The sequence below is a fragment of the Cololabis saira genome, chromosome 16, assembly GCF_033807715.1.
Source record: "Cololabis saira isolate AMF1-May2022 chromosome 16, fColSai1.1, whole genome shotgun sequence".
Classification (NCBI taxonomy): domain Eukaryota; kingdom Metazoa; phylum Chordata; class Actinopteri; order Beloniformes; family Belonidae; genus Cololabis; species Cololabis saira.
The window spans coordinates 25608979-25636404 of NC_084602.1; the positions used below are offsets into that span (position 1 = coordinate 25608979).

Below are 27426 nucleotides of genomic sequence, written 5' to 3' on the forward strand. Positions count from 1 at the left end.
TAAATATACTGAGTGTTGCAGCTGATCTGAGGCTTTCTGGGAGCATGTGGAGCATAGAAACTGAATTTAGCTTCTCCATGTCTGGTTCTGACTCTGTGAACTAATAAAAATACAGATCCAGGTGACCTGAGGGGTCTGGAAGGTTCATACTGATGTATGTTGGTCCTGGACCATTCAGAGCTTTATAGACCAGCATCAGAACTTTAAAGTCTATCCTCTGAAAGACAGGCTGGACTGATGTGATCACCTTCTTTGGTCTTAGTGAGGACTCCAGCAGCAGAGTTCTGGATGATTTGCAGTTGTCTAACTGACTTTTTAGTTAGACCTGTAAATATGCAATTACAATAATCAAGTCTACTAAAGATGAATGCATGGACTAGTTTTTCCACGTCCTGCTGAGACATCAGATATTTTAACCTTGATATATTCACCTCTGCAGCGATGCCCAAGCCCGACCCAACAGGGGTTATTGCCTTAATGTGTTTGTCCAAATTTAGGTCTAAGTCCATCACTACGCCCAGATTTGTGGCCTGGTTGGTGGTTTTTAGGTGTATAGATTGAAGCTCTGTGATGACCTGTAATCATTTCTCTTTGGCTCCAAAGACAATGACCTCAGTTTTGTTTTGGTTTAGTTGGATAAAAGTTAGGCAAATCCAGTCAGTAAACTCCTCAATTCATTTACCAAGAGCCTGTCTTGGTGTCATTGTAATATATGTCTGCGTGTCATCTGCATAGCTATGGTAGTTTATTTTGTTCTTCATAACCTGTGCCAGTGGGATCATGTACTGTAGATGTTAAACAGAAGAGATCCCAGGATGGAACCTTGGGGAACTCCACATGTAACTCTTGTCAGCTCAGATGAAAAGTTACCTATTGACACGAAATACTTCCTGTTCTCTAAGTTTGTTTTTAACCAAAAACCAACCCACCGATCCAGAAAGACTACATCCGTCTTTATTCAGACATGTCATTCAACACTTTGGTCAGAGCAGACTCAGTGTTGTGGTGCTGTCTAAAACTTGAATGGAAGACATCAAAACAATTGTTTTTGGATTAAAATGGCATTTAGCTGTGGAAAAAAAAACCTTTTTAGATGATCTTACTTAAAAATTGAAGATTTGAGATGATAAAATTAAACCAGTTTCAGCTTAATGAACAGGAGGAGATGGAAAGAAACAAAACCTGCTTTTGACCAGGCTACGATAAGAGTAGGTTACCACGGTAACAGATTATACACACTGTAGGTTTTCTATGTTCAATACAAAATTCAGTTCTGGCATTTGTGCAGTTGTAGTTTGAGTCAGTTAAGTATTTACTGTAGGAAGATTACAACGTGTTTTCCTTTCTTTACTTGAAGGTACAGCATCGAGCGGGTTTTCCGGCCCAGGAAGCTGGATCGTGCGCACCCCAGGGAACTTCTGGAGTGTGCCTTTGACATTATCACACCTGTCAGCAACAGCCTCCTCCCTGATGCAGAGGCCATTTACACCATTTCTGAAATAATCCAAGAGTTCCCTGCTCTCCAGGTTATATACACGCACACCAACTGCTTGTTTACTTTATTAAATCAGCCACTGAGTTTGAAAGACGTTTGCAACAAAGCAGCAGAGCTCAGGCAGAACAGTTTGTCCATGAGCTGATGTATCTTTATTTATTTTCCTCCAAATACCATCAGCTCAACTTGACCTTTTGTTATTTTTTTCCCCCCTATACTTCCCACTCACATTCTTAACGTGCCACAGCATGTGTAAGCCTGACTGATTTACACTGTATTTATTGTTTACGTAGTAAATCTGTTATGCCTGGCTCTGTCCGGTTCCCTCCCTCCCTTCCAGTACAATCCATATCCTGTTCACGTCTCTCCCGGTGCTGTGCCAGTCTCCGGTCACAGCTCTCTTTGCCTGCTTTATGAACCCGGTCAACCCGGGCCCTGGCCTTTAGTTCATCCCTTTATAGATCCTGTTTCTGATCCTCTGCACTGGCCTGATCTTTACGTGAAAGCTTTTAAGAATATGTGAGTCAGGCCCAACGAGACGCCAGCCGGACACAACAGTTATTATTCACTGGGGCGCTCGGCGCACTGCGGCGCTATCGGTTTTGTCTGTAATTGTGGCTGATAGGTGTGTTTGTGACTGCAGGAAAGGAACTATAACATTTACCTGAACCACACCAGCTTGTTGAAGGCCATCCTGCTTCACAGCGGTGTCCCGGAGGACAAACTGAGCCAGGCCTCCAACATACTGTGTGACGCCATGGTCAGTTCAGTTCTCCGTCTATTTTTAAAATGGTGCTATGAACATAAACAGCACAATTCTTGGCAAAACAGCTCTTTTTTTTCTCTTTTTTAAACTCCTGTAGAGCGAAAAGCTGACCAAACGTGAGGTGGAGGCCAAGTTCTGCAACTTTGCACTGTCGACCAACAGTGTAAGTATTAAAGTTGCTTTCGTCAACGAAAATGATGACTAAATACCGTCATCAACGAACCATTATCACCTGAGGAAAACGAGACGCTACGAAAATAATGGTCATGTGACGATAATGATAATTATCATAATTATATAATGCAATATCTTAGACAAATAAAAACGAGACTAAAATGTTTCTTCAGGTGACCAAAACGAGACGAAACGAAATGTTATAACAAAGATCCTCAATATCCATTTTTGAACTAGTTTCCTCTGGTTTAGTTCTGCTGCTGGGTGACATCACGTCCTCAATCCCAGTCGCTGCAGCGGGGAATCAGATCCAGAAGATGCAGCTGCAGAGTTAGAGGCTGATGCCGTTAACGCAGAGCTCTAGGTCCACGTCAATTAAAAACAAAGTTACATAGAGAAATGGACGATGGTCGGCCACGCAGGGATCTTCTCTGGGGCTGGGAGAAGAAGAAGAAACCATCTTTGGATACACTTTCCTACATAGACGTGGAAAAAAAAATGAATGTGTTGTCGAAAAAGATGAGGAGAAATGCAGAAAAATAAATATGTTATAAACTCCAATTAGAGCGTCTTCTGTATCTGGAATGAATGTATTCTTGAGTCTATAAGGTAACAGTAATATAATAATAAGATAACCTTGTTTGAATTATAAAATGGGTTTGGCTAAATACAATCTTTGACTAAAATGGTCCTGGAAAATTCTGAATAAATAAAACTAAAATGCTCAGACTTTTAGTCGACTGAAACTTGACACGACTAAAAGGAGTATGAACGTGACTGAAACTAATAAAAACTAAAATGAAAGCTTGACCCAAATACTCGACTAAAACTGAAATTGAAACAGGCCGTCAAAAACAACACTAGTAAGTATCCATTAGTTTGTTTATTGTGTCCTCAGTCGCCTGGCAAACACTGATGTCCCTGGTTTCTGTTGATCTCCAGCTCCAAGTGCTGTATAAGTACATAGAACAGAAGGGGAGTCTCCAGGAGCTGGCGCCACTTCTGACGATGCTCACCAAACAGAAGACGGCCGTCACCCAGCTGGCCAAGCAGGGCGTCAAGGACCTGGAGGAGCTCTGCGTGCTTCTGCGCAGACTAGGCGTCAAACTGAGGGTGATTTGAATTTTGAGGAAACGCAGGGTTAAAAACCAAAGTGCATGTTCCCAGTTTTCACCGCAGGTGTATCTGCTTCGCAGGTGGTGGTTAACTTAGGCCTGGTGTACAAGGTGCAGCACCACTCTGGGGTCATTTTCCAGTTTGTTGCTTTCATCAGGAAACGCAAGCGAACGGTACCAGATATAGTGGCTGCTGGAGGACGCTACGACCACTTGGTAGGTTTTACGGCAATCATCCAATTTCCACTTATTAAAAGAATCACAAGAAAATTCAAAGTTTAAAAGTGCATCTTTCATTCACACATTTCCATCTCACATAAATCTGACTGTGTTGCATCAAACTTTTTTCTTTCAAACTGCGTAGATTCTGGAGTTTCGAGTGCCAGCTTCCACAGCGCCGGCCCCCTGCGCAGTGGGAGCCAGTGTCGCCCTCGACAAAGTCTGTGCTGCCATAGCCAACATGGAGGAGCCAGTGAGTCTCTCTCTCGCTCGCTCTCTCTCTCTCTCTCCCTCACAGGGATCTGACTTTCCTAATTACAGTAATGAAGGCGCAGCAGGCAGAGTTTCATATTTAATGATGGCTTTTTACGGCAGTCCGCCGCCACACAGCCACTTTTAGAAACATCTTAATAACTATGATCACTGCAGCGCTCGCGTCCATGAAACTATATTCAGAACTGCATCAATATCTGTATTTTGGATTCAGGCAGAAAAAGAAAAACCTGTCTGAAATGACTCGTTTATTATTACTCATGACAGTTCTCTGCATTTACAACATTTGACCGAGAGCATTTGTTCTACATTTGTGCTGATCGTGAACGCGTCTGTTGTTTGTCAGCCCACAGTGAGCTCCTGCGACGCGCTGGTGGTCCCGGTGGGGCAGTCGTCGATGTCCAGAGCCATCAGTGTGGTCCAGAAGCTGTGGAGCACCGGCCTCTCTGCAGATATCGCCTTCGATGTCTCTCAGGTCAGCAGCCTCAATTAATCCTTTTTTTTTCCCCAATTAGGTACCTTTGTGTATTTCCTTTGAAACAGAGGCAGGGAAGGGCAGCTCTCTCTCTTTTGGCACTTTTCCACTAGTACCTACTCGGCTCTACTCATCTCAGCTCGGCTCGACTCAACTTGGCCAGTTTCTTTTCCATAACAATTCAGCACCTGGAGAAGTTGGCGGGTTGGAGCGAAGCTGCTGTGACGTATTTGATTGTGTGATCTAAACGAAGAAGACAGCAACACTAAAGATGTAGAACCTGGAGGAGATGATATATATGTGCTGCTGGGTCTGTGACTTGTGTTCGATATCAAGTAAAAAATGAGAGTGAGAGATCTTCAAGCGGCAACGCTTTTTAATTTTTTGTTAGTTTGTCTCGGCGCTGCTGAAAAGTCAGCTGGAACAGCGAGCAGCTATGAAGTGACAGAGCTCCTGGTGGATCTGGTCGTTCCTTATCTCCTGTCTAGATCCCTTTTTAATTCTCTCCTCAGCCACCAGGTTTATGAACATCTGCACCTCAGAGTTGGATCACGAAACAGACTTTTGTGCTGCCATTGCCTGTCAATTAAAATGAACAAGAAGTCAGTGTCATCAGAGTCACTCTTTCGCTGATGTCACATCCTGACTCAGACGTCTGACGGCCCCGCCCCCTGACCAATCGGTGGCCTGTAGTGTGATGACGTCAAATACAGCCCGACTCAGCCCACTTAGAACCTTGGCAGATTACCGGTAGTTACAGAAAAAGTATCTACTCGGCACGGGTAGACCCCTAGTGGAAAGGCGCCAAACCGAGGCGAGGCGAGTCGGGCTGAGTAGGAACTAGTGGAAAAGCGCCATCTCTCTCTCTCTCTCTCTCCATCAGCAGCACCTTGCTCCTTCACAAGCTTTTTTCTTTTGTATGCTCAGACTCTTCAAATAAAATAAACCGGACAATGTACGAATAGGAAGCGATTTTTTGCTGACAACTTAGCAGAAATGACCTCGTGCAGTGGACCTCTGAGGAGGCGTATCAGTGAGATGGGTCCACAAAGTTTGTCTTCTGTTTCATCTGGTCATTGACGCCTCACTGTTTCCACATCAGTTCCCAGTCTCGCCAGCAGTTCAACACTTTCAATGCAGATGTCAGATACAGGTCGCTTTTAAAAGATGACGTACGCAACTCATTGAAAAATAATAATAATAAAACATTGGATAAAAGCAATACAGCAGATTTGGCCCTGGAGACCTGCAGTGTGAATGCAGTCATAGTTGACCCAGTTTTCCTGATATGAAGTAAATCCTTCCAGTTTATGGCTGATGGGAGCAGTTATCGTCTCCATTTCCTGGTGAGACTCTGTTTACCAGCTGCTAACAGTGCATTCAATAAATATTTATACCTTTTTTCTTTTTTTTAACCATTCCTGTGGTACATATCCAAAAACCATAAACTTACTCTCAAAGAGGACTGGACTTTAAGAAGAATACCCTTTAAGGGCTTCATGTGCCGTCTCCAGTGAGTCTTTATAATAGGACAGTCTCAGCATAAATATGATGATGGTTTATAGTCTGATTTCCAGTTGCCTGACAGTCAGAATGCTGGCGGATTGATTCCCAGCTGTGAGGTTTTCCTGTCCTCCATGTGCTCGCAGGGTTGCGTCAAGAACAGAAAACACTGTGTTCAAGCTGCAAAGCTCTACCGAGGCAGAACAAAAACATGATCACTTATATTTATGCAAACAATCATTCGAATAATATCTACTGAATTAGTTATATATTAGTTATATATACAATTATATACAATATGTATTTGACTCAGTTGCATTTTTCGCCTTCATGTCAACATAATGCCACACCTGCACATATTCAAAGACCTCCACTTTTTTATGAAGTATTTTTCTTTCAGTATTTTTTTTTTTGTAATTTACTTTTTATTCATTTTTCTTTTGAAACAAAACAACATACATGTGCCAACTGGGCACAACACATATAACATGGGGGAGATCTGGGTGTTAATAAGACATCAGAATCAGCATAAATACAGTATACACACATAGACACATGTACCCACACCCTTACTTATCTTGACAGCTCAGTCAGTTGCCACATCTTACTCGCATATAGACACATATTCACATAGATACACACCATACCCACTCCTACTTGAACAGCATGTGTCTTTATATACCACATCTTTGTTTTTGCATGGGCACCAACATCCAAACTTAAAAAACATAAAGATTATGCTCTTTCAGTATTTTAAACCTAATCAGTTTTTCAACTTTACATAAAGCTGCTTTTCCCTTGAATACCCACCTCTTAAATCTACTGTCTCATTTGTTAGATGTAAACTCTCAGTTCATAGTCTTGTAGTTTACCACGATCTAGGAGTTGCTTTTACCCGTGTGATGTCCCTTGTATTTTAATGAAAGAATTTTTGAATTTGAATTGAATTTTATTGATTGATAGTTGTCAGCTCGAACTGACTGTATATGTGGGAAGTATCTGCTCCTCAGTGTTTTTCCACTAAACCTCACATGGCAGGTTGCAATTCAATTCAATTGAAGTCAATTTAATTTATATAGCGTCTATTACAACAGAAGTTGTCTCTAAACGCTTTCCAGAGACCCAGAACATGAACCCCGAGCAATTATTACATAAACACTGGCAGGTTAAAACTCCCCTAGTGGGAGAAAAACCGTAAGCCAAACAGTGGCAAGAAAAACCCCCTTTAGGAGAGAAGAAACGTTGAGCAGGACCTGGATTATAAGGGGGGACCATCCTGCCGGATACCAGCTGTATTTCACCAGTATTTCACTGCAACCATCTGTATTTACCTAGATAGTTGTAGATGGAGGTTTGTGTGTCACCGTGACTTTTCCACTCTCCAACATGACATAAAATAACACATTGTGCAGATACACTTATGCCTTTTTACTGGAAATGTTGGTCACAGCAACTGGACGTCCTGCTTTCTGTCCATTATTGGAAGGCTTGTTGAATAAAAGACAGTTTGGATCTTTTTTTTTCTTTTGTCTTTTTAAATGAAAGCATAAAAGGTTTTTTTTTTTTTCTTGTATTTGACTTTTTTTTTTTTTTCTAATTCTTGACGTTTCCATTACATGTTTTTAAATGCGATATGTAGGTTTTTCTCAGTTTTAGTGGTAATGGAAACGCAGCAGTTAACTTTCGTGAAAGCAGAATTTAAATGTCGATGTCAGGCCCTTGTTTTTGTCTTCTCTCAATCTTAGACTTTGCACATTTCCAATTAGGCAGTTGAAGCGATTGCGTAAAGCTTCCCTCCTGCAAGCTCCGGCTCCTGCAGTGACCTGGTCACGCCTACAGAGGGCAACGCTTGATTTCCGTTTTTTTTTTTTAAAGAAAAAGTTGCTGGCTTGTGAGCCAAAGAGCTTTTGTGACAGCCTCACTGGGAGTGTGAGCTCTGCTGTTTGGTTGCGTTTAAAACTCTCTGATCTCTCTCTCACACAACGCGGCACCGTCCCCATCGTGACTGTGATTGGAGGAGAGCCAGACTGAGATCAGTTCCTTCAAAGTGAAGCTTTCTTTTTTTTTTTTTCTTTCCTTTATCCCCTGGCCCAAAACTTTTGATGCCACGGCTCCGTCACATTCTTCATGTTTATGTGACAAACTGGTCTCAGCCCACTTTGTGTGAACAACTTTGCAGCCGCGGCCCCGTGCCATCTTTTTAATGCCCCTCTTGTTTTTCCCCTTCTCCTCATTATGTCTTGATTGTTTTTTTTTTGTCTTAACATTCCACCTCTGCTGTGAGTGTTTACTTTAATGGTCCTCATTGTGTTTTGTACTGGCACAGGACACAAGCCACTGGCCACCTTTTATTTCCCCGGAGTCCTCAGAGGCAATTAAAAGAGTTTGAGTAGCTCTGAAAACAAGCAGCGCTACGTTCCAAACCATCAACAGCGTTTGAGCGTGTTTTTGTTGATTATGTATTCAAGTCGGTGCCTTGGCCGGTTAAAGGTTGGTGGGAAATTCTCATTTAAACTTCCTCACCGGACTTTCTAAGCCTTTAACGCTGTTCACGCGCTGATGTGCTGACCGATTCTGCAGCGTTAATTCACCCTCCAGAGATTTTCCACTCTTTTAGCTTTTATCAGCCAAATATGGCAAACTTCTGCCGCACGCCGTCGGCCAGGACCGCTGAGTGCCCATCTGTCTCTGAGCTGTAGCCGACCTTGGGCGTGATTCCGTGTATCCGGGGGAGTTAGGAGAGAGGAAGTGTAAAAGCCTTCGTGATGACAAGGCAAGGTGGCACATGTATATGCAAACGCACTGGTGGGTTTGTTCTACATCACCACACTTGTCCGGCTCAACTGAGCTTAATGTGGGTAAATTGGGCCTACATCTTGCATACATGCCATTAGGGCTGGGGATCGATTCAAATATCAAGATTCGATTCCGATTCTTAAGATTCAGAATCGATTATCACAATCCGATTCGATCCGATATTGATTTGGGTTACTGTTAATAAAAAATGTTTTTCAGCTGTTGCATGAATTATATGACTGTAGTTCTGCAACATATTAATACTAGTATTATATTGAGATTCAACAGCAAGTATTGGCAGCTAATGATGCTGTAAGGACCAATCCCCTCCCAGAATGCTGATAGAACTGCTTTCAGAAACATCGTGTGGGTCAGAATTATCAAACAGATCCAGGGAGGAAACAGAGGACGAAGGAAATGAGATTATGAGAATTTGGTTTTTAACATTTATGCAAATGTAACCCCAAGACAGTATATAAAGCAAAGAAATATAGACAATTTATGCAATTATAACTGAAAACTTTAATGTTTTCATACCTTTAAACATATTTAAAGGCAAAAACATGGCACCAGTTATTCTCGTGTCCAACAAAATATTCCTTTTTTGGGCATAAACAAAAAAGTACCAAAAATTGTAATGTAATGATGAAAAGAAAACTTTTTTTTTTTTTTTTTTTTTTTTAAATCGATCTTTAGACATATGAATCGATTTTTAGGAATTAATATGAGAATCGATTTAAAATCGGAGAATCGATCTTTTCAACACAGGCCTACATGCCATCGACTCCCTGCTCGCTGCTCGCTGTGATCATCCCAGACAATAAAAGGCTGCGGTAGAAGAATTTTTAATGTTGCGTCTTCTCCACTCGGTTTAAGTTACGCAAATCGTCACAGCTAACCTGGGAGACTGTGACGCCTGTACACAGGAAACTTCTCTCTATTTCTAAGTTGAGTTGTTATTTTTGAGTAAGTCGCGGTACAAAAATACCCCCTTTGTGACTTACACGAGGGCGGAAAGCTGACGACAGTTGGTATTCTCCGAAATCCCATGACCACAGCGGCCGGTTTCCTCAGGTGCCGGGACACCAGATTTCTGTTGCACTGTTTGTTTTATTTGTCTTGTTTTGTGTGTTCAGTCTCAGGAGACGTTGTTGGAGCACTGCAGGCTGACTGGCATCACATGCATGGCCCTCGTCTCTGACAAAGAGGGAAACTATGTGAAGGTGAACCAGAGCTTTAATTAGCATAAAAGATATAAAAATGCCGTACCTCTTCAGCATGTGTTAAAGGGGTTTCGCATCCTCAGGTAAAATCCTTCGAGAAGGACAGGCAGTCCGAGAAACGGATTCAAGAGTCTGATTTGGTGGACCATATCGCTCAGAAATGTCGGACCAAATTCTTCGACGAGAGATTCGTCAGGTAAAGTTTGTGGAAACCTGCAGCTCGAATGTCTGAAATGAACATTAAGGTCTTATGAATGTTGTCCTTGTGCCTCTGCAGAGAAACGTCTGAGAGTATGAGCCTTCAGAACCCTAAAGGATCACTGCTCAACAGCACAGGTACTGACTTTATGCTGGATCTTTGCAAGTATAAAATCATATATCGACAGTTTTCCTACACTCTGAAGCAACTTCACTCATGTGCTGCACGCTCCAGCAGTGTGTGGTAATGATTTACACAGAGGGGCTCGTGTACTGGCGCAAACTTCTCTACTAAAAATAAATTGCAGTCGAACAAGAACATATTTCAGCGTTGTCTCCGTGGAAACTGTGTGATTACCTGGTGGAAACTGTGTCCAGGCTCTTCAGAGCAACACGGCAGCGGCGGCACCACGAGCATCAACGTGAACGTCATCAGTCCCGAGAAAGTTTCAGGAAGCACGAGACGGCGCTACGAGACTCAGGTTTGAGATGCACCGACGGTCCGGGATGGCAGTCTGCACCCTTCTTACATCTGTTGCTTTCTCCCAAACACATTTCTTTATTTTTACTCCATTCATTCTGCTTCAATCCATTGCTTAACCCACAAAAACATAATTAGATCAAACTTGTTTCCAGGTTTTCAACGACCTCACGCTGTTTAATGCTAATAACTGAAAAACTCTGGCCAGAAAAAATGTGGACGCTTTTATATTTGTTTGATTTGTAGCTGCACCTTTGTGAGTCAGCATCTCTCCACAGCGGTGGTCCTCAGTATTGATAGCTTGTGATTTCTCAGCTTGTGTTACAGCAACTGTGCAGACAAACGCTCGTAGCAGTTCAGCCAAAGTGAGTCGGTCCATTTGTTTTCAGTTACTTGTTCCCGCTGTAAGTCTCTATAGAAGTGCTGTTCATTGTGAAATCGCCCCCACATGGCTCTCAAACTCACAAACTTTATTGCAAACCAGATAGTTGAAATGGCATATTATTCAAATTTTTGTATTCAAATATTCCCGACATGTTTTTGTAAGAACATCACTACGTTAGAGGAGCAGAGGCCACAGTCCCGTTTAGGAAATCGATAGTAGTTTTGTTTTGACAGAATGTCCCTTTAGTCTCAAAAGTGTAACAGGAACTATTATTAGTACGTTTCTCATCTGTAGGCTTGGAATCGAATGTTGGATCTTCGATTATCCACTCCCAAGCAGCATGACGGGAAGCTGGATAGTTGTATTGATGTGTAATGATTTTTTTTTTCTGGGCCTGTGATGTCACAGCATGCTGCAAATCTGAATGAGATATTTCAATTTGATGTGGTTGCAATCTAAATGTACAAGATGTTGTGTTGAATGATTTATCTGGAGTTGGTGTTCTCTTCATAGACCCAAATGTAAGCTGTCAAACACAGAAAATGTTTGGTTTTTCTTTTTTTATATATATATATATATATATATATATATATATATATATATATGTATATATATATATATATATATGTATATATATATATATATATATATATATATCTCAAACGTCAGTTACATCTATGCAAACGTCAGTTACGTCGCTGCAAATGTCAGTTACTCTATGCAAAGTATATATATATATATATATATATATAAAATCTCCTCATTGGAAGCTATGATGCCAGCTGCTGACGGTTTGTATAATACGGTCTGAGACAAAAGCTGTGTTCTCATTCATGTCTTATGTGAAGGGATCCAGTACATACAGATGACAGGATTCCTTGGTATCATTATGAGTGAGGTCACACCCATCTCTCTTTGAGGCCTTTTCATCATTATCTGTCTGCTTTAAACTTCGGAGCATTTTGTCATAAAGATTACGTAACCTGTAACGTGGAGACATCCTAACATTGTGCTTCTAAAAAAAATCCTATATTAACTTTCACCTATTTCATTTTCTTGTTGTTTTCTTTCCCCCCATCCTCGTCCCTCTATAACACCCTCTTTCTCCCGTTTCAGATCCAGACCAGATTGCAGAATCTCGGTAATAATTTGCAGAACAGGAGCAATGACATTGAGGTTCTGGCAGTAAGTCTCCGCCTCGTTTCCCTCTTTCATGTCTTCTGATTCCAGCTCTGTTTTTTTTTTTTTTTTCTTTTCTTCCTCTGCCACCTTATCTGCTGAATTCATGTGTGAAATCAGAGAACAAGGAGCGGGCTTTTGATGACTGAAACAACAAACATCACGGGAAGCAGCCCCATTTATGGTCGTTACATTCAAACCCCCCCCCCCCCGCCAGTGGTGAGACGGCGTAAATCTGCTCCCGTCACTACAGAACAATAAACGCTCCGCGGAAGCCAGCCTTCTACCCTTAACATAAATCTGCTCTGCTCGTCTTCCATACGACGACGCTGCACCGTTCAGACGCATTCGCAGCGCTCGTTTGGATCTGGACTGTATCTGCGATGCAACAGTAAACAAGAGTTAGAGAAACATAATGGGTGTAATCGTCCTGATGCTGGTGGGCAGTTACACAGGCCTGTGAACTTTCAGCCGTGCATGTCTGCTCGTGGATTGGAGGGGAATGAACCCAGGAGGCCGCTGGCCTTTTTTCAATTAACAGTTGCAGTACTTCCCTTTTGTTTCTAACGTATTGTGTTACAGCGCTGTACTTTGTATTGTTGTAGTGTTAGATAAGGCTCCATTGTGTAACTCTGCCTTTTTTTTTATTTAAACCCCGCAGGTGGACTTGCAGAAGGAAACTCTGATCAACTTCCTGTCCCTGGAGGTTGGTTCCTGACTCGCTTTATCAAAAACACAGTCCGGGTAATAAAAGGTTGCATCCCGGTGAAGGCTGTCAGAGGGGCGGCGGGGCGGGGGGGGGTGGAAAGAACAGCGTGTAGAGGTCAATATCCCAGACAGGAAGAGGGAATCCCGGCTCCTTCCTGACAGTCCCGTCTGATGAGGAGCGGAGTGAGGGAACTCCCCTGCACTTTTCCTTTAACGGTCCTAACTCGGTGCCCCTTCCACACGGCTCGCATGTGCGCCTGACGTGGACTGCAGTTAACAAAACACACTCGGAGGACGTGTTAACATTCACATTCCAAACTTCTTACCAGGATTTTTTTGGGGTGGCTCATAAAGTCCCGGGTTCATTTCCACAAAGACTAATTATACAGTGAGGGACACAAAGAAAGCTGAAACGTGCTCGTAACACTTCACTTGTGTAAGCAAAGGCCTCAGCTCCAGACATGAATGGCCCACCTATCCAGTCGGGCCGGTTCCAGCACATGTGTTAAAGACAACACATTAAGTGTATTAAGCCCCTGACAATACACAGTGGATGTTGCTGGGAAGGGCTGCTTTTAAAAGGGGCAAATTACCAGAAGTTACAAAAAAACAGCAAACTCTGTGAACCCTCTGATGTTTGCCGGGTTCACTGCCTTGCCACACTTGAAAAAAACAGACTTCAGTCGCAGATGGAAAAACCTCATTCATGTCCCTGAAAGACGCTCGTTTTATGATCTTCACAAACGTGAGGCTTTGTGATGCACAGTGCAGGGCAGTGTACAGGCTCGGTTTGAGTAGGGCTGAACTGTAATCTGTTGCTTGTAAATAATATTTCTGCTTTTGTATTTGGCTTTAACACCTTCTTTTATTTCTTTTTTTATTTTATTCAGTTTGAAAGTGAAGAGCAGTTCAACAGCAGCGTCAAGACTCTGCTGTCTCGTCTCCCGAAGCAGCGCTACTTGAAGTCCATCTGTGATGAGATCTACCACTATAAGATAACCAAGAGGTGCCGGTTTTCATGTTTTACTTTTTTTTTTTTTTTTTTTTTTAAATTATCATCACATTTAATCATATATGGTTATGAGTGAAGACAAAGAACCAGTATCGCAGCTGTATACAGAGTTCAAATTGTATTTCGTTTTTAAAAAAAGAAGACAAACTTAAAAAAAAAAAGAAGAAAATTGCACTCAGCTTTACAACAGCTTTAGAAAGAAAGCCATCTAAAATTAACAATAATAACAATAATCATAGTTGCATCAACATAATAGTCTTACCACTGAAAGCAGAGGATGATTGTGTAGTCTGAATTCTATCTTACTCCTTGCTAAGATCAGATGCGAGGCAACACATTTTCATCCACAGATTTAATGGTTGATAAATTGAAAATAAGATTAGTGAGCCACTTCCTTTTTCTTTTTTTTCCTCAAAGAAAACAACTGCTGCAAAACAGTTATCCTTTACCAGACAAAACTTGCCTTTTACTGGTGGATCTCTTAATTTCCATGCCCAAACTCGAAACACATTTTATTCCTTAACAAGTGACAAAACTGAAGAATAAAGTTTCTTAAGCAGTGATTCAACTCAACATGAGACTTTTTTCCCTTAATTTTGAAGTTTGAAGTTTTGGAGTTCATGTTTTACTCTTAATGTCTGATATTTGTATTTCCTTTTTGTTTAATAGCTCTCTTTTGTATAAGGTTGAAAAGTCTCTGTTTTGTATTTTTCAAAATGCACATAAGAACCCTGCTTGAAGCTGAGGATGAGCCCCCCCCCTCATTCTTTAAAAGACAAATTAAGTCACAAGCAAACAGTATAATATGTTGAAGGGAATATTCAAAAATAGAAAGACTTCCTTTTGCAGGCAGCTGACATCCACAGACTCCAGGTGTAACAGGGGCCCTCAGGCCTTCAAAGAGAGCCGTTAGACATATAACCACCGCCTTGTTGAACATTAAATCCTCAGTTGATCCGACTTCCTGAGGTGAAATCTGGAGGAGGGTTCGCCTTGTTTGGTCTTCTGGTGTCGGGCTCATAACACCTCGCTTGACTGATGGAGGCCCCACTTCCCTGTGCCTGAGCTTTAAATGTGAATGGCACGTAAGGAGATCCAGCGGATTTTGCTTTCTTTTTTCTTTCTCTCCGAGTGAGCTCGTTACGAGAAAAATCAAAGCGTTTTGGAGAGCAGTTGGTTTTAATTTACCGTCTCTGCTTTGTGTTGGAGTTGCCATTTAGGGGGTAAGAGTTGATGAATGAGCATCACAGAGGCAACAGTGAATGCATTCAACATGTGCTTTTATGCTTTTGTTTAGTTGTTTTCATCAGTTGCACTGATGAGCACACGCAACTATATCCAGATGAGTCGGGTAAAGGCCTCATGCAACAGTCCGTTTACAAGAGCGGGGCCGTACACCTCTCGTTTTTTTCTTCCTTTGAGCCAAGGCTACTGCTTTCATGCAAGCCTGTGTCTTCACCGCTGTTTCAACTCTTCCACAGCCCCGCGAGGCAGCACGGAGTTTGGCCTGAATGATGTCACGAAACAATTCTATTGACCGTCCGCTTTTCAGCAGGCGTATCGTTTACCGGGCGTCTCATCACGTTAATGCTTGCTCATTAGCGCTAAACCTTAACAAAACAGCAAGGATTAAAGGATTAGTGATCCAGGTATTTGGTCCCGAGTCAAAGCGGAAGGCACGAAGAAATTTGGCCGTACTGGATGATGATGATGATGATATAACCCGGTCGAGTTTTCCATCCAGAAGCTGCTGTACTTGATCCTTCAAGTACTTGAGCTATTTTGACTGAGCGTCATATAAAAGGAATTTCAGGTTCAAAGAATCAACTTTGGTTCCTGCTTGCTGTGAATTATGGTGCTCCGTCTCCCTAGAAATGTACTTTGAATAAACTGAGACGGCTTCTTAGTTCCTGGAAATCCTCTTGGTTGAATTTCAGGGAATTTTGAGAATTTAAATGAAGAAATCCACATTTTCTACCCTTATTGTTTAGTTATATAACGAACATGTTGTGCTCTTCCAGGGTGGGCGTGGTGGTCTTGTACAGCTACAAGGATGACTACTACAAGATCCTTCTGTGAGCACCGAGGGATTTCATGGACCTGGGAGGTGTTCCACTTCACCTGAGCTTCAGCCAGCTCTGGGAGCTTGTTTTTATACTTGGATCTGCAGAATCAGCCTGAAGATTTGCTGGATTCATATCTTTTTTTCTGTTTGGAGATTGTGAAGACGTGAGCCCCTAAAGACAGAAACAACCTTTGTTTTACCAAGTTGAATGGTTATTCAGCTATTAAAACCAAAGTCTGTATTTTTCCTTCAAGCTTTTGGAGTTTCCTGGTCTACCCGAGAGGTTTACTGTAATTCATTGCCTTAATACGATGACAGATAGAAAAGAGAAAGGGCTATTCACCCCAGATTATGTGTCATGAATAGAGGAGTGTTACTTTTTAAAAAGAAAAAAAAAATAGAAACAGAATGGAAAGAAGGAATAAAGCACTTTTTTTCCTATATGTTTTGACTTTCCGTGTGTGTGTGTGTGTGTGTGTGTGTGTGTGCGCGCGTTTGTGCGTGCGTTTGTGCAAGACTCAAGAATAAAGAAACTCTTCAGTCCTCAGTTATTTGACTGAATATTGAGTACTACCGTATGTGTGGTAAAGGTCTGTTTGTGCATTAAGGAGAATTTTCTATATTTCTGTGTCAATTTAAATATGTGAAATAGAAAGTACAGCCATTTTTTAACTCAAATTAACAAAGTTTTACAAGTCTGGACGTAATGTAAAAAGGAATAAATAATGACTAAACAAAATCGAGGCCAAAATGCTGAAGCAGTGTCTGAAGAGCAAAGTATTAAATACCTTGTGGAATCATCTTTAACAGCAATAATTTATAGATTGATCAAGAACTGTGAAGTCTAAGACATCAGTCTATCAAATCACGCTGAAGAGTTCAAGCCGCTCTTTTCACGCCAAAGTTTGAAGGTATTCCATTGTTTTTCATAGAGAAGCCATTTTTTACCATCTAGAAATAATCAAACCTCCAGATTTAATTGTAGTGCAGCTAAGATGTTATTAAAGTAAATTACTGGTGTAAATTTACTTCCACGCTGTCTTTACTGCATTCATGTGTCCATGTTGTAACAAGTGAATTGGTGTAAAATCCCACAATACAGCGTTCCCTCAAATACAAAGTACTTCATGTGGTACAATACCAGACTCCCACAAACCAAAATACCCTTTGAAGCTGTCGCCACAGCATTTGAGTGAGGTTGAGGCCTGAAACTTGACTACGCCACTGCATCGCCTTGTCTCTTTTCTTCTTTAAGCATTTTAATTTGCGTTTATTTATATACCGTAGCAGCAAATCGTGACAAATGTCACCTCAAAGAACTTCAACGCTCATTCCAAATTAGTTCAATTAATACAAAACCAATAAGATGAGAATAAAAATGATTGCGTCGCTAAGGAAACCAAAATTTGCAACAAACTCTTCAATTCAACCCCCCGTCCTGAGCAAGCACCAGGTGACTGTGGACAGGAACAATTCCCCTTTGACAGGGAGAAACTGGCAGAACCAGACTCAAGAAGGTCGGCCGTCTGCCTCGACCACATCGGGGGTTGAGAGGACAGGAACCACAACGGATCAGGAGCACCTGCTGGGAAGAAGGAAGCTTGGTTAATAACGACGGTAATAGTGCCATTAATAAAGATGGGGTAGAAGAGAACAGAGTTAGTGCATCATGGGAGGTCCCGCAGCAGTCTAGGTCTATAGCAGCATAACTAAGAGGTGTTTCAGGGCCCATGAGCTTTATCAAAAAGGTAGAGAGGGTGTCTGTTTCCCGGACACAAACTGGCAGCTGGTTCCACAGGAGAGGAACCTGATAACAGGCTCTACATCCCATTCTACTTTTAGAAACTGAGTGATGTGCTCCGCTTGGAAAATATCCCTCCAGCACTATGCTTGATATTTATAAGGAATTCATGTTGTTTTGTTTCTGGTACTCATTTGTGCATTGAGAGCCACTGAGTAGGGTTGCCACCTTTCAGAAATAGAAATAAGGGACGCCCTGATTTCAGCAGCGCAGGAGCCAAAAAAAAGCCCCTAAACTTCTAAACTGAATAAAAATGTGTTTATTTTATAAGAAAAAACAAAATGCTTTAATAGCATTGAACTTGCATGACTGTACAGACAGACAACCATACTAGCAACTGAAATAGTCTCCTATGCTACGTATGTCCACATCAGCCCAGATGTATAATATAGCCTGCAGGTGAAGAATATGGTGTAAAAGTTAATTTATTTCAATAATTCAACTAGAATATGGTGTAAAAGTTAATTTATTTCAATAATTCAACTAGAATATGGTGTAAAAGTTAATTTATTTCAATAATTCAACCAGAATATGGTGTAAAAGTTACTTATTTCAATAATTCAACTAGAATTTGGTGTAAAGGTTAATTTATTTCAATAATTCAACTAGAATATGGTGTAAAAGTTAATGAAAATACGGTACAAATCGCGTCCCGTATTAGTTCAATACGGGACGCAACATTTTTTTCTCAAATAAAGGACAATTCCGTATTTTACGGGACGGGTGGCAACCCTACCACTGAGCATGATGACCAAACGAAAGTGCTAACATCTTGCGCTTATTAGCATGAGCAACTCCAGAGGTGTTGTTTATTCAGATGGCTGTGCTGCCAGTAGAGCCTGAAGCCTGAATTATGGTTCTGCGTCAAACCAACGCAGAGCACACGCCGTCGCCGTGACGCCGTCGTGAACCCTTCGGACTTCTCCGTCACTCCATTTCGCCGCGGTGCAGTACCCCCCGCGGCCGCTAGTTAGCGATCTTTTCCTGAATGGTTTATCCGACTTTTTCCGGTCACAGTGAATCAAAGAGATAAGGACAACTATTGTGCAAAAAAACAAAACAAAAAAAATCACACATACAAGAAGAAAAGAGCGCTGAAAGTTCACGACTGCCTCAAACTGGAAACCGGAAATGCGTTGCTTCCAAGTGAACCAATCACAGCCCTCTCCGTCTGCGTGTAGTCTGCATCGCCTCTACGCGTGGTTACAATTATCGGGAGGTGCACGTCAGTGACGGCGTGTGGTCTGCGTCGACGCGTACCATACGCCGTAGGCACGGCGTCGTTTTGACGCAGAACCATAACTCAAGCTTGAGAAGTAGCTCTCAGAGCTTTTTGCAAGTTCTCAGAGCACTGCACTTTGTGACCCTGGGGTCAGCTTCATGGGATGTCCACACCTGGTACGATTGGCTACTGTTTTGGCTGTTCACCACTGTAAATACTGAACTTCAAATAGTTTGGAAGCAGCCTCTTAACCCTTCTAAGATTAACTGGCAACAGCAGTTATTTCTCTAACATCTTTGCTGATGTATTTCCTTATGGCATTGTGTTAACACACACACACAAATAAAGCTTCTATCCTCCTAGAGGTGCTTTCTCTCACTGGTGATCAGTTGTATGTGTGTAGTTTATATTTGTTTTGTAACACCTGGCTGATACTTAACCCCTTAATTCCCGTGAAAGTCGTAGATGTGTACTTCACACCCTGATACTGTTGATGCTCGTCGAGTGGGAAAAGGTTGCAGAAGACTTCCACAGTCAACGAGACAATTCAGGAAATGTCCCAAATATCCTTTCCAGGAGTGGTGATGCATGAACAAGGTCTGTAAATATCTAGAAAGTCAAATAAAACCGTAAATAATTTCCCTGAGAACATCTCGTACAATTAGGCCACTGCATAAATATCACATTTATGAAATACGGTGGTGGTACTATCAGGCTTTAGGCCCATTTTACAACTGTGTCGGGGCGCCTTGACAAGGAAATGTTAGGAAATCTGATCATTTCTGAATTTTGAAGTCGTTTCACAAAAACTTCATGCACACTTCATTTGTTAAAATATCTGCATCAATTTCATTTGAAGCGATATGTGATTCATTTCGCTGTCTCGAGTTGCTCTGACTTGTTTTAGAGCACTATGTCACACATCAACAAAGATGACACTAGCTTTCAGAGCTGTAATGAAGGTGAGTAACAGAAATGTCCCGTATGATGAAAGACAAAAACGAGAGTGGGACCAAACAGGAGTCCAAACAAACCTTTCAATGTTGTAGAAACAATGTGACCTCCAGCCTACAGGGGGACCCACTCAGCTAAAGATTACACAAGTTCCTTTGTACTGCTTTAATAAAATTTAGCTTAAATGTTGTAACTAACTTGAGACAGAAGAGATTCATAATAATCCTGAGAACAAAAACCTTTCAAACAACTGTGTTTCAATGTGTCTTTGTATCTGCTTGCTAGATGATGCTAGAACCTACATTTCATATCAGCCCGACGTCTGAAAGCCGGCCGGCCTCTACAAAACCCATCTACAAATCTCCCATTTTGAGCAGAAATCCCAAAGCAGGTGAAGAAAAACCACCGATGCCGCAAACGTTCACATCACTGGGCTTCGGGGATTTCAGGTCAACATACCAATACGAGCCCCTTTGGTTCACACATTTATTTTTCAAAATAAGTATCAATGTTACAGTTTATAATCTAGGAAAACATATTTACAAGATTTGCGACAGTGAAATAAATAAGATTGTAAAGAATATAGGAGATAGAAATGCTAAATGGTCTACAATGTACAGCAGCTTTGGCTACTAAAAGTTCATTTTCCAAAAAAGAAAAAAGAAAAACAACAAAAAACTCAAACTATAGTTTAGTATTAATAAATAAAGCTATGTAAAAATAAATAAGGTACTCTTTTCTTCCTACTAATTTAAACTATCTTTTTTTTTTAACAAATAAAACAAAGAACTGCGCAAGCGTTTACAGTTACCTCTTCGTTTTAAAGCATACGTTTAACCGGACTCAAATGTATTGAAAACACTTCAGTATAAACTGGCTTCGAACCAATTTTGGCATCATCATAGTCTTTGTATTGAGATATTGGCAATAGTCTGAGAAGGCTTATCCCATAGGCTCGGGGCTTGTTTCGCAACGCTCCGCGTTGTACTGATCAGATCAGACTGGCACGGAGCCTCGAGCTGCAGCTGTGTGTCCACTCAAGTGGTTTCACATCTCTGTGTACTTAATATGTCTAATAAAATCCCTGATTAGGGCCTTTATCCCTCCAGGAATCCTGTAGGGAGCTTTTTTTCCCTCTCTTTTCTACACTGGCTCCAAAGAAAAAGTGCTATGTCTTTCAAAAAATGCTGTGTTGTTGTCATGTGCGTACACACTTTTAGCAAGCTCCCCTTATCTCAACGCATCACATTAATGAGCCGGATATGAACAAAGAAGATCACAGGCCTTTCACGGTCACGGGTGGGTCGCTTGCTTTTTTTTCTTTGATGTGGTTTTTATAACAAACGTTATAAAATTAAGGCTTTAGTCAGGGTTTCATTTGAGCTGGTAGCTCTCTGCGCACATAGCTGTGAATGAAGTGAACCGCGGCACCCAAGACATTCCTCATAGATTCAGATGAAGGGTCTGGCATCACTTTTTCTTTTTCTTTTTTCTTCTTTTCTCCTGATCCACTGCTGTTCATAAAAAAAAAAATAAAAAATGGAGCAGCGCCCCACTTCTTCGGGTTGATGGGTATTTATCTGGCCCTTTCACATTTTCACTTTTAAGCTGACCCTACAAAGATGCGCATGATAGAGAAAAACAAAAGGAGAGGTGGCAAGAACAGCACAACATCTATCACAAATACTGTAGAAATATACAAAAGCTAAGAAAGAAACCACACATTCTAGCAGGGGACTGGATCCGGGGGTCTTTGAGAAGCCTGATGTTTGGCCTGAAGAACGCTGTTCCTCATTTTCTTTGGGCTTCCTCCACACAACGGTTAGATCCATGATGCACGGCTGATCTTTGTGGGCCATGCATCTTCGATGTCCCCTTTAAAACACAAACCCTCCCCACGTTTCACGTCTTCATATTGCCCCGAAGTTCCAGTTTAAAAAGGAGGCAATAAGAAGCAGAAATATTACAGTGTTTACAGTCAAAGTCTGATTTCGACAGAGGAGCCTCTCGGCCGATCGGAAAGGACGGCCAGGGGTGTCCTTTGTATGTCCGTCCACCTCCCAGCACGTCACTCCACCTGAATGTCCAAAAGCTGAAGGATATGGACAAATAATAACAACCATAAAAAAAGAGTGGTCTCTTGTTTTTTGTCTGTAGTAGAGCATCCTTGGTTTAACAATCACACAAAGGGGAGGGTTGGGGGGGTTGGTGGCTCGCGGGTGAGTCACGGCGAGAGATCCAGAGGTTCGGGACGCCTCTGATCTGCACAGTTCTGTTGTTGGTGTTGTTGTTGTTGTGCTTTAGCGTGGCGTCCAGTCACTGCCCATGCTCAGCTTGGCCCTGGGGATGGTCATCTTATCTGGACAGCCGGAGCTCATGTCCGGAGAGAAGTGGATGATGCCACAGTCACTCCTCATGTTCTGAAATTTGTTCTCCTTGGAGGGTTCCATGTAGACCACCGAGTTCTTGTTAACATGCTTCTTCAGGATCACCGTCTGCGGAGGGACGGAGAGAAAAACAGCCCGCTGAGACACCAGGATGTAGTCCACGGCCGGTACGTGACAGCAGCTTTGTAAATTATGTAACTTAAGCATAAAAGCACGTTTTTTTTTTCTTTTTTAAAGGAAAGATTATTTCTTTTGGCATTAGCCTCATTTTAAAGTTGAAATTTTATGAGAGACATGACCTTCTTCTAAAAGAACACAGCAAAAGGAAGCTGCATCCATCTTAAAGGCATGACAGCTTTAGCACGGCTAAAGGAACTGAGAGATTAAGGAAACTATTTGAACTGAGTATTCAGCTGGAGGGTGTCTCTGTCGTTTATCCCCCTTTTAAACCCTCGCTGCAACATGAGCAGTTTCTTTCGTAATTTACGGATGATCTCTCACCTTCTTTGGCGCGCTGTAGCACGACATCTGCACCCACTTCTTCTTCTTATTGATGAGCAACGCCACAATGAGGAAGATGATGATGGCCAGGAGGAGGCCCGCCAAGATCCAGGCGGCCGACTGGTAAACCAGGGCCATCTCCGTCTGGCTGGGGTAGTTCTCACCTGCACCTGGCTCGTCTGGGGCAACACAAGTTTGAAACATCCGTCACATGACTTGGCGGGAAGAGTTTGGGAAAGACGGCAAGGATTTGAGAGGATGGAGTCTAGGGCTGGGCGATATATCGAGATTTTAATATATATCGATATATTTTCAAACGCGATATGGTACGAGACAATATCGTTTATATCGATTTAAAAAAAAAAAATAATAATAATTTTAATGATTTTGAGTTTTGTTATTTGCACAACTGTCAACCTCAGTGGAAAAGTCTGCCTGTTACTGTCTACATTGTATTAATTGCACAGTGTATTTTAATTTAATTGTTATGCAGGAAAGGGATATTTGTTTTATTTTATTCAAGAAGAATTTTTATTCTATATATGCAGGCAGTTTATTTTTATTTCATTTGTTTTATACATTTTGATATTGTGCAGACCTCTGTTAATAAAGGAACCTGTGTGACATTTGGCACGAGGCTTTGTATTAAAACTGACTGTTTTTTTAAGGGTTTGCCTCAGAAAAAAATGAAGCTAACAGAGATGCTATGCTATAATGCTTTGGGGGAAACCCCAATTAAGGCACAGAAAAAATATCGATATATATCGAGTATCGCCATTCAGCTAGAAAATATCGAGATATGACTTTTGGTCCATATCGCCCAGCCCTAATGGAGTCAGTGGCGTTTCACCGGGCGGCTGACCTGTGTGAGCGGTGATGGGCGGCGTGGTTGCCGTGGTGATCCACAGCGTGCTCCCCTCTGTGGCGGCAGCGGTCGTCTTAGAGGCCCCGGTGGTCATCCTCACCGGCGCTGACGTTGTGACGTCTGTTCAGATGGGAGCGACATACCAACATAGTGTTATGCAAAAACGTCCAAGGAAAAGTATTTGTAACAATGACTAAGTGTTTGCCCTCGCCGGCGTCTCGGCTGATAAGCTGCGTTTCAAGGATCTATCCTCTTAGCGTTCCCCCTGGACCACTTAGTGAAAGCGTTATGTGAAAAGCTCTGTTTTCCACTGGGCAAATTCAATAAAAAAGGGCGAGGTGAAACAGCTATATATCAGCGGGAACAATGGATGCCTATGTTGATGTTTTCCTCTACAGGAAAGGCCGACATGGAACTTTGCCCTGTTGTGCCTCTGCAGGTGAGCGTTGCAGGCCGATCCATGGAGCAGGAAACACGCGTGCGGATGCTCGGGGAATGTTTTTGCTCTGAGTGGGCCGTGAATGTGTCACAAAGAATGTTTAGCTTGTGATCATGTTTGCTTATGCAGCGCCAGAGTGGCGAGATCTCACAAAAACAAGCATGCGCGCACATATTCCATTCACCGGCGCATGCGTTGATATTTCCTGTTTTTTGTTTCAGACATGCCGCTTCGTAAAATCAACAACATTCCCCAACAATAGTAAAAAGTTAGAAGACGTCAGAAGGCGGTTTTATCCTTTTCTGCCACACGCGACCCCGGAACTCACCGAGACAGTGCGGGCAGCACTGGCCCTTGCGCAGAACCGGTACCCTGCAGTTGGCAGGTGGGCAGCGCTGGGAGAAACACTGAATGGTGCCGTTGTTGCAGGTGCAGCTGGTGCAGGCGTTGGCCTTCCAGGAGTCGCCGGCCAGCAGCACGTCTCCTTCGCCGGTGATGCAGTACGCCTTCTGGCTGTTGTTGACGGGCAGCAAGGGGCTCAGCGTCTCCTCTACAGGTGGAAATCAGGGGGAAATCGGATTAGCAACAAAAACGATGGGCGAAAGAAATGACGAGCAAACAATTGATGGAAAACAGCCTGAGAGAACTGCTTTTAAATGACCCCTGCATCGAACCCTGCTGTATCTCTCAATCCACAAGAGTTACCAGGCTTTAAGGTCTGCTTACAAGATAAGACGCTTTACAGTAGCACAAACAAAGACAAGTGACTCCATATGTCAGCTGTCAGCTCGGTCTCAGACCTTATCTCCCTCTTTTTCATCGCACCCCCACGGGTCGGAGATCTATGGCCTTTCTGTGACGGGGGTTGGGCTGCGTCAGTATGTACCCACTGCACTTTTCTACTGTACACATACATCACAGAGCCTGTCAGTGAGATGTGTGTTATTCCCACATTCCTGGTGACCAGACCCATACATTTATCAAAGCCTGGCCTTTGACAGTCTGCTTTTGTGAGGGGAGATGCAGCGATAAGGCGGGCCGGCATTCCCAAGGAGCAGCTCTCAGGAGCAGTCAAGCATTGCTGATTTGAAGACCTCATGCTTGGGAGTGCTTGGGGTATGTTGTTTATATGTTTATAAATACGTAAGAGATACTAAAGTGTTTAGGGTTCTGTTGTAAATACATTATGTGTGCATCTGGTTTGGAGTTTGCTTACATGTACATTTGTCAAAGTGTATTCTCCTAACTGGGGAAATGGCAAACATTCAGCACAATTCCTTTTTCAGCAATCTGTGACTTGATGAGCCTCTCGTGAGGCCCGCTGGATGAAAGCGGGTCCACATGTGCCGCCGCTCTCCTGGAGGATCTCTGTTTAAACCCATCCAGTCTCGGCCGGTTCCTTTATGAGCTTCTGTCCCAGACATAAAACAGCCCAACAGATCAACGTTCCCTTCAATTACCTGGGCACACGTGGCAGCAGTTGTCCTTGTTCCTGGTCGGTGTCTGGCAGAGCGCCGGGGGACACACCTCAGTGTCGCACAGGACGCGTCCCTTCCTGCAGGTGCAGCGCGTGCACTCGTCCAGGTTCCAAGTGTCCCCCTCCACGTAAAACTCCCCTCCAGGTGCCCGACACACCACCATGTCCATCCCCTCGGGCTGCCCGCTGCCCGACTCATCTGCAGCAGAAAGGACGAGGAAGAAGACACGTGGCTCAACGTCAGTGTTTGCAAGAGTGCATAGCTGCTGAGAGCTGCCGACACTCGTTCACTCCTGAATATTTGAACAGGCAGCTGATTCACTCCTTCATAAATATGAGCAGATGGAGGCTGTGTGTTCATATGTTCGAGGGGGCAACAAGCTGAAGTTCTGCAGCAATGTTTGCATGCTTTAACCTCTCAGGTTTGATTGGATGCTTCCGTTGTTCGTACAAGCTTGTCATCATGTTTTTGACTTGTTTTGACTTGGGAATACAATATACTTGTCATGAAACTAATGCAGGCAAATTGTTTTAAACTAGTCGGGACAGGAGCATGACTGCAGGCGGGCTTTTTTAGCATGGTGGTTTGGCATTGTTTGGCATTTCTGACATAAGTGCACTCTTGAGGTGTACGGTGCCTTCACAGACTGGAAGTTACATATGCCTTCATGGATACAGCATTTACAGAAATAAGGTTGTCTTTTTCACACATGGGTCATCTTAACGGCACAGATACAAATGTTATATACAAGATCTTCCTTCTTCTTTTCATCATTTCTTTTGTGTTAATTCCGATATTCATTCTTATGCCACAAGGCACAAAGATGATTTTAATTTACCGTTTTGTAGAACATGGAAACATCAATCTTTCATCACTTACAGAGGCCCCCACTTGTGGAATTCACTCAATAAATCTCTTAAATCATCACCATCCTTGCCAATATTCAAAAAACATTTAAAGAACTTTCTTATTGTTTCATCTTTGTAATGTTTATTATTTTGATCTGAGTTACATTTTCTTTTGTGTTTTTTTGTTATTTTTACTCCCCCTTGTGTAGCTTTGTTTTGTTTTTTATTTATATATGGAAAGGATTCTATATAAGCCACTAGGCTTCTTCCTTTCCTTGCATATTATTTCATTGTTTTTCATTTTTTGTTCATATTTGTCTTATATTGCTAAATAAATAAACTAAACTAAACTAAACCAATTTGGTGAGTGCAGATTAATGTGAGCAGACTGAAACTCTGAACTAAAATCCAAACTCCAACAACCCGAAGTTCCCCCCGTATTTGCGGATAGATGCGGACACGCACCCTCACAGGTGGGACAGCACTGGTCAGGTTTGACGACAGGATGCGAGCAGCTGGGCACGGGACAGGAGATGAGCACGCACATTTCCCGCCCGGAGTGGCAGAAGCAGTCCCGACAGCCGTCGTGCCAGCTGTCGCCCTCCTCGTACCGGTGGCCGTTAGAGGTGAGGCAGTAGCTGGGCATCGGGGCAGGGACAGTGGGGCTGGGGACACGGTCACTTTCTACAAACACAAACATGGAACGTTTAGTCATTTATCCGCTGTGGCAAAGAACCTGCAATTACATTGTGTCTTTATTTAAAAGTAGTTTGATAGGAAATAAGGGCAGCGACCAAGCCGGTGCCTGACTCATCATTTTCAATTGAATGGCTTAAGGATAAGCCATTAAAATCACATACACAC

The 27426-nt window shown here is 42.5% G+C and overlaps 2 protein-coding genes across 3 annotated transcripts in view; one reads left to right on the forward strand and one right to left on the reverse strand.

Moving 5' to 3' along the window:
- The window catches only part of eif2ak4 (eukaryotic translation initiation factor 2 alpha kinase 4), a 39025-nt gene extending 21948 nt beyond the window's left edge, over positions 1 to 17077 (forward strand). For both annotated transcript variants that reach the window (XM_061742894.1, XM_061742895.1), the window contains exons 25-39: positions 1358 to 1526; positions 2139 to 2255; positions 2359 to 2424; positions 3378 to 3548; positions 3632 to 3766; positions 3915 to 4022; positions 4389 to 4517; positions 9953 to 10039; positions 10123 to 10235; positions 10317 to 10375; positions 10616 to 10719; positions 12220 to 12288; positions 12944 to 12988; positions 13881 to 13996; positions 16024 to 17077. In XM_061742894.1, coding sequence (XP_061598878.1) covers positions 1358 to 1526; positions 2139 to 2255; positions 2359 to 2424; positions 3378 to 3548; positions 3632 to 3766; positions 3915 to 4022; positions 4389 to 4517; positions 9953 to 10039; positions 10123 to 10235; positions 10317 to 10375; positions 10616 to 10719; positions 12220 to 12288; positions 12944 to 12988; positions 13881 to 13996; positions 16024 to 16081 — 1546 coding nt within the window. In that variant the 3' untranslated portion in view covers positions 16082 to 17077. The remainder of the gene's footprint in view (positions 1 to 1357; positions 1527 to 2138; positions 2256 to 2358; positions 2425 to 3377; positions 3549 to 3631; positions 3767 to 3914; positions 4023 to 4388; positions 4518 to 9952; positions 10040 to 10122; positions 10236 to 10316; positions 10376 to 10615; positions 10720 to 12219; positions 12289 to 12943; positions 12989 to 13880; positions 13997 to 16023) is intronic.
- Positions 17078 to 20407: 3330 nt separating this feature from the next.
- The window catches only part of crim1 (cysteine rich transmembrane BMP regulator 1 (chordin-like)), a 40026-nt gene continuing 33007 nt past the window's right edge, over positions 20408 to 27426 (reverse strand). Inside the window, exons 10-15 of the mRNA XM_061743540.1 lie at positions 27028 to 27246; positions 25697 to 25912; positions 24565 to 24786; positions 23795 to 23917; positions 22933 to 23111; positions 20408 to 22539 (exon numbers count right to left, since the gene is read on the reverse strand). Of these exons, the coding sequence (XP_061599524.1) occupies positions 22345 to 22539; positions 22933 to 23111; positions 23795 to 23917; positions 24565 to 24786; positions 25697 to 25912; positions 27028 to 27246 (1154 nt within the window). The 3' untranslated portion in view covers positions 20408 to 22344. The remainder of the gene's footprint in view (positions 22540 to 22932; positions 23112 to 23794; positions 23918 to 24564; positions 24787 to 25696; positions 25913 to 27027; positions 27247 to 27426) is intronic.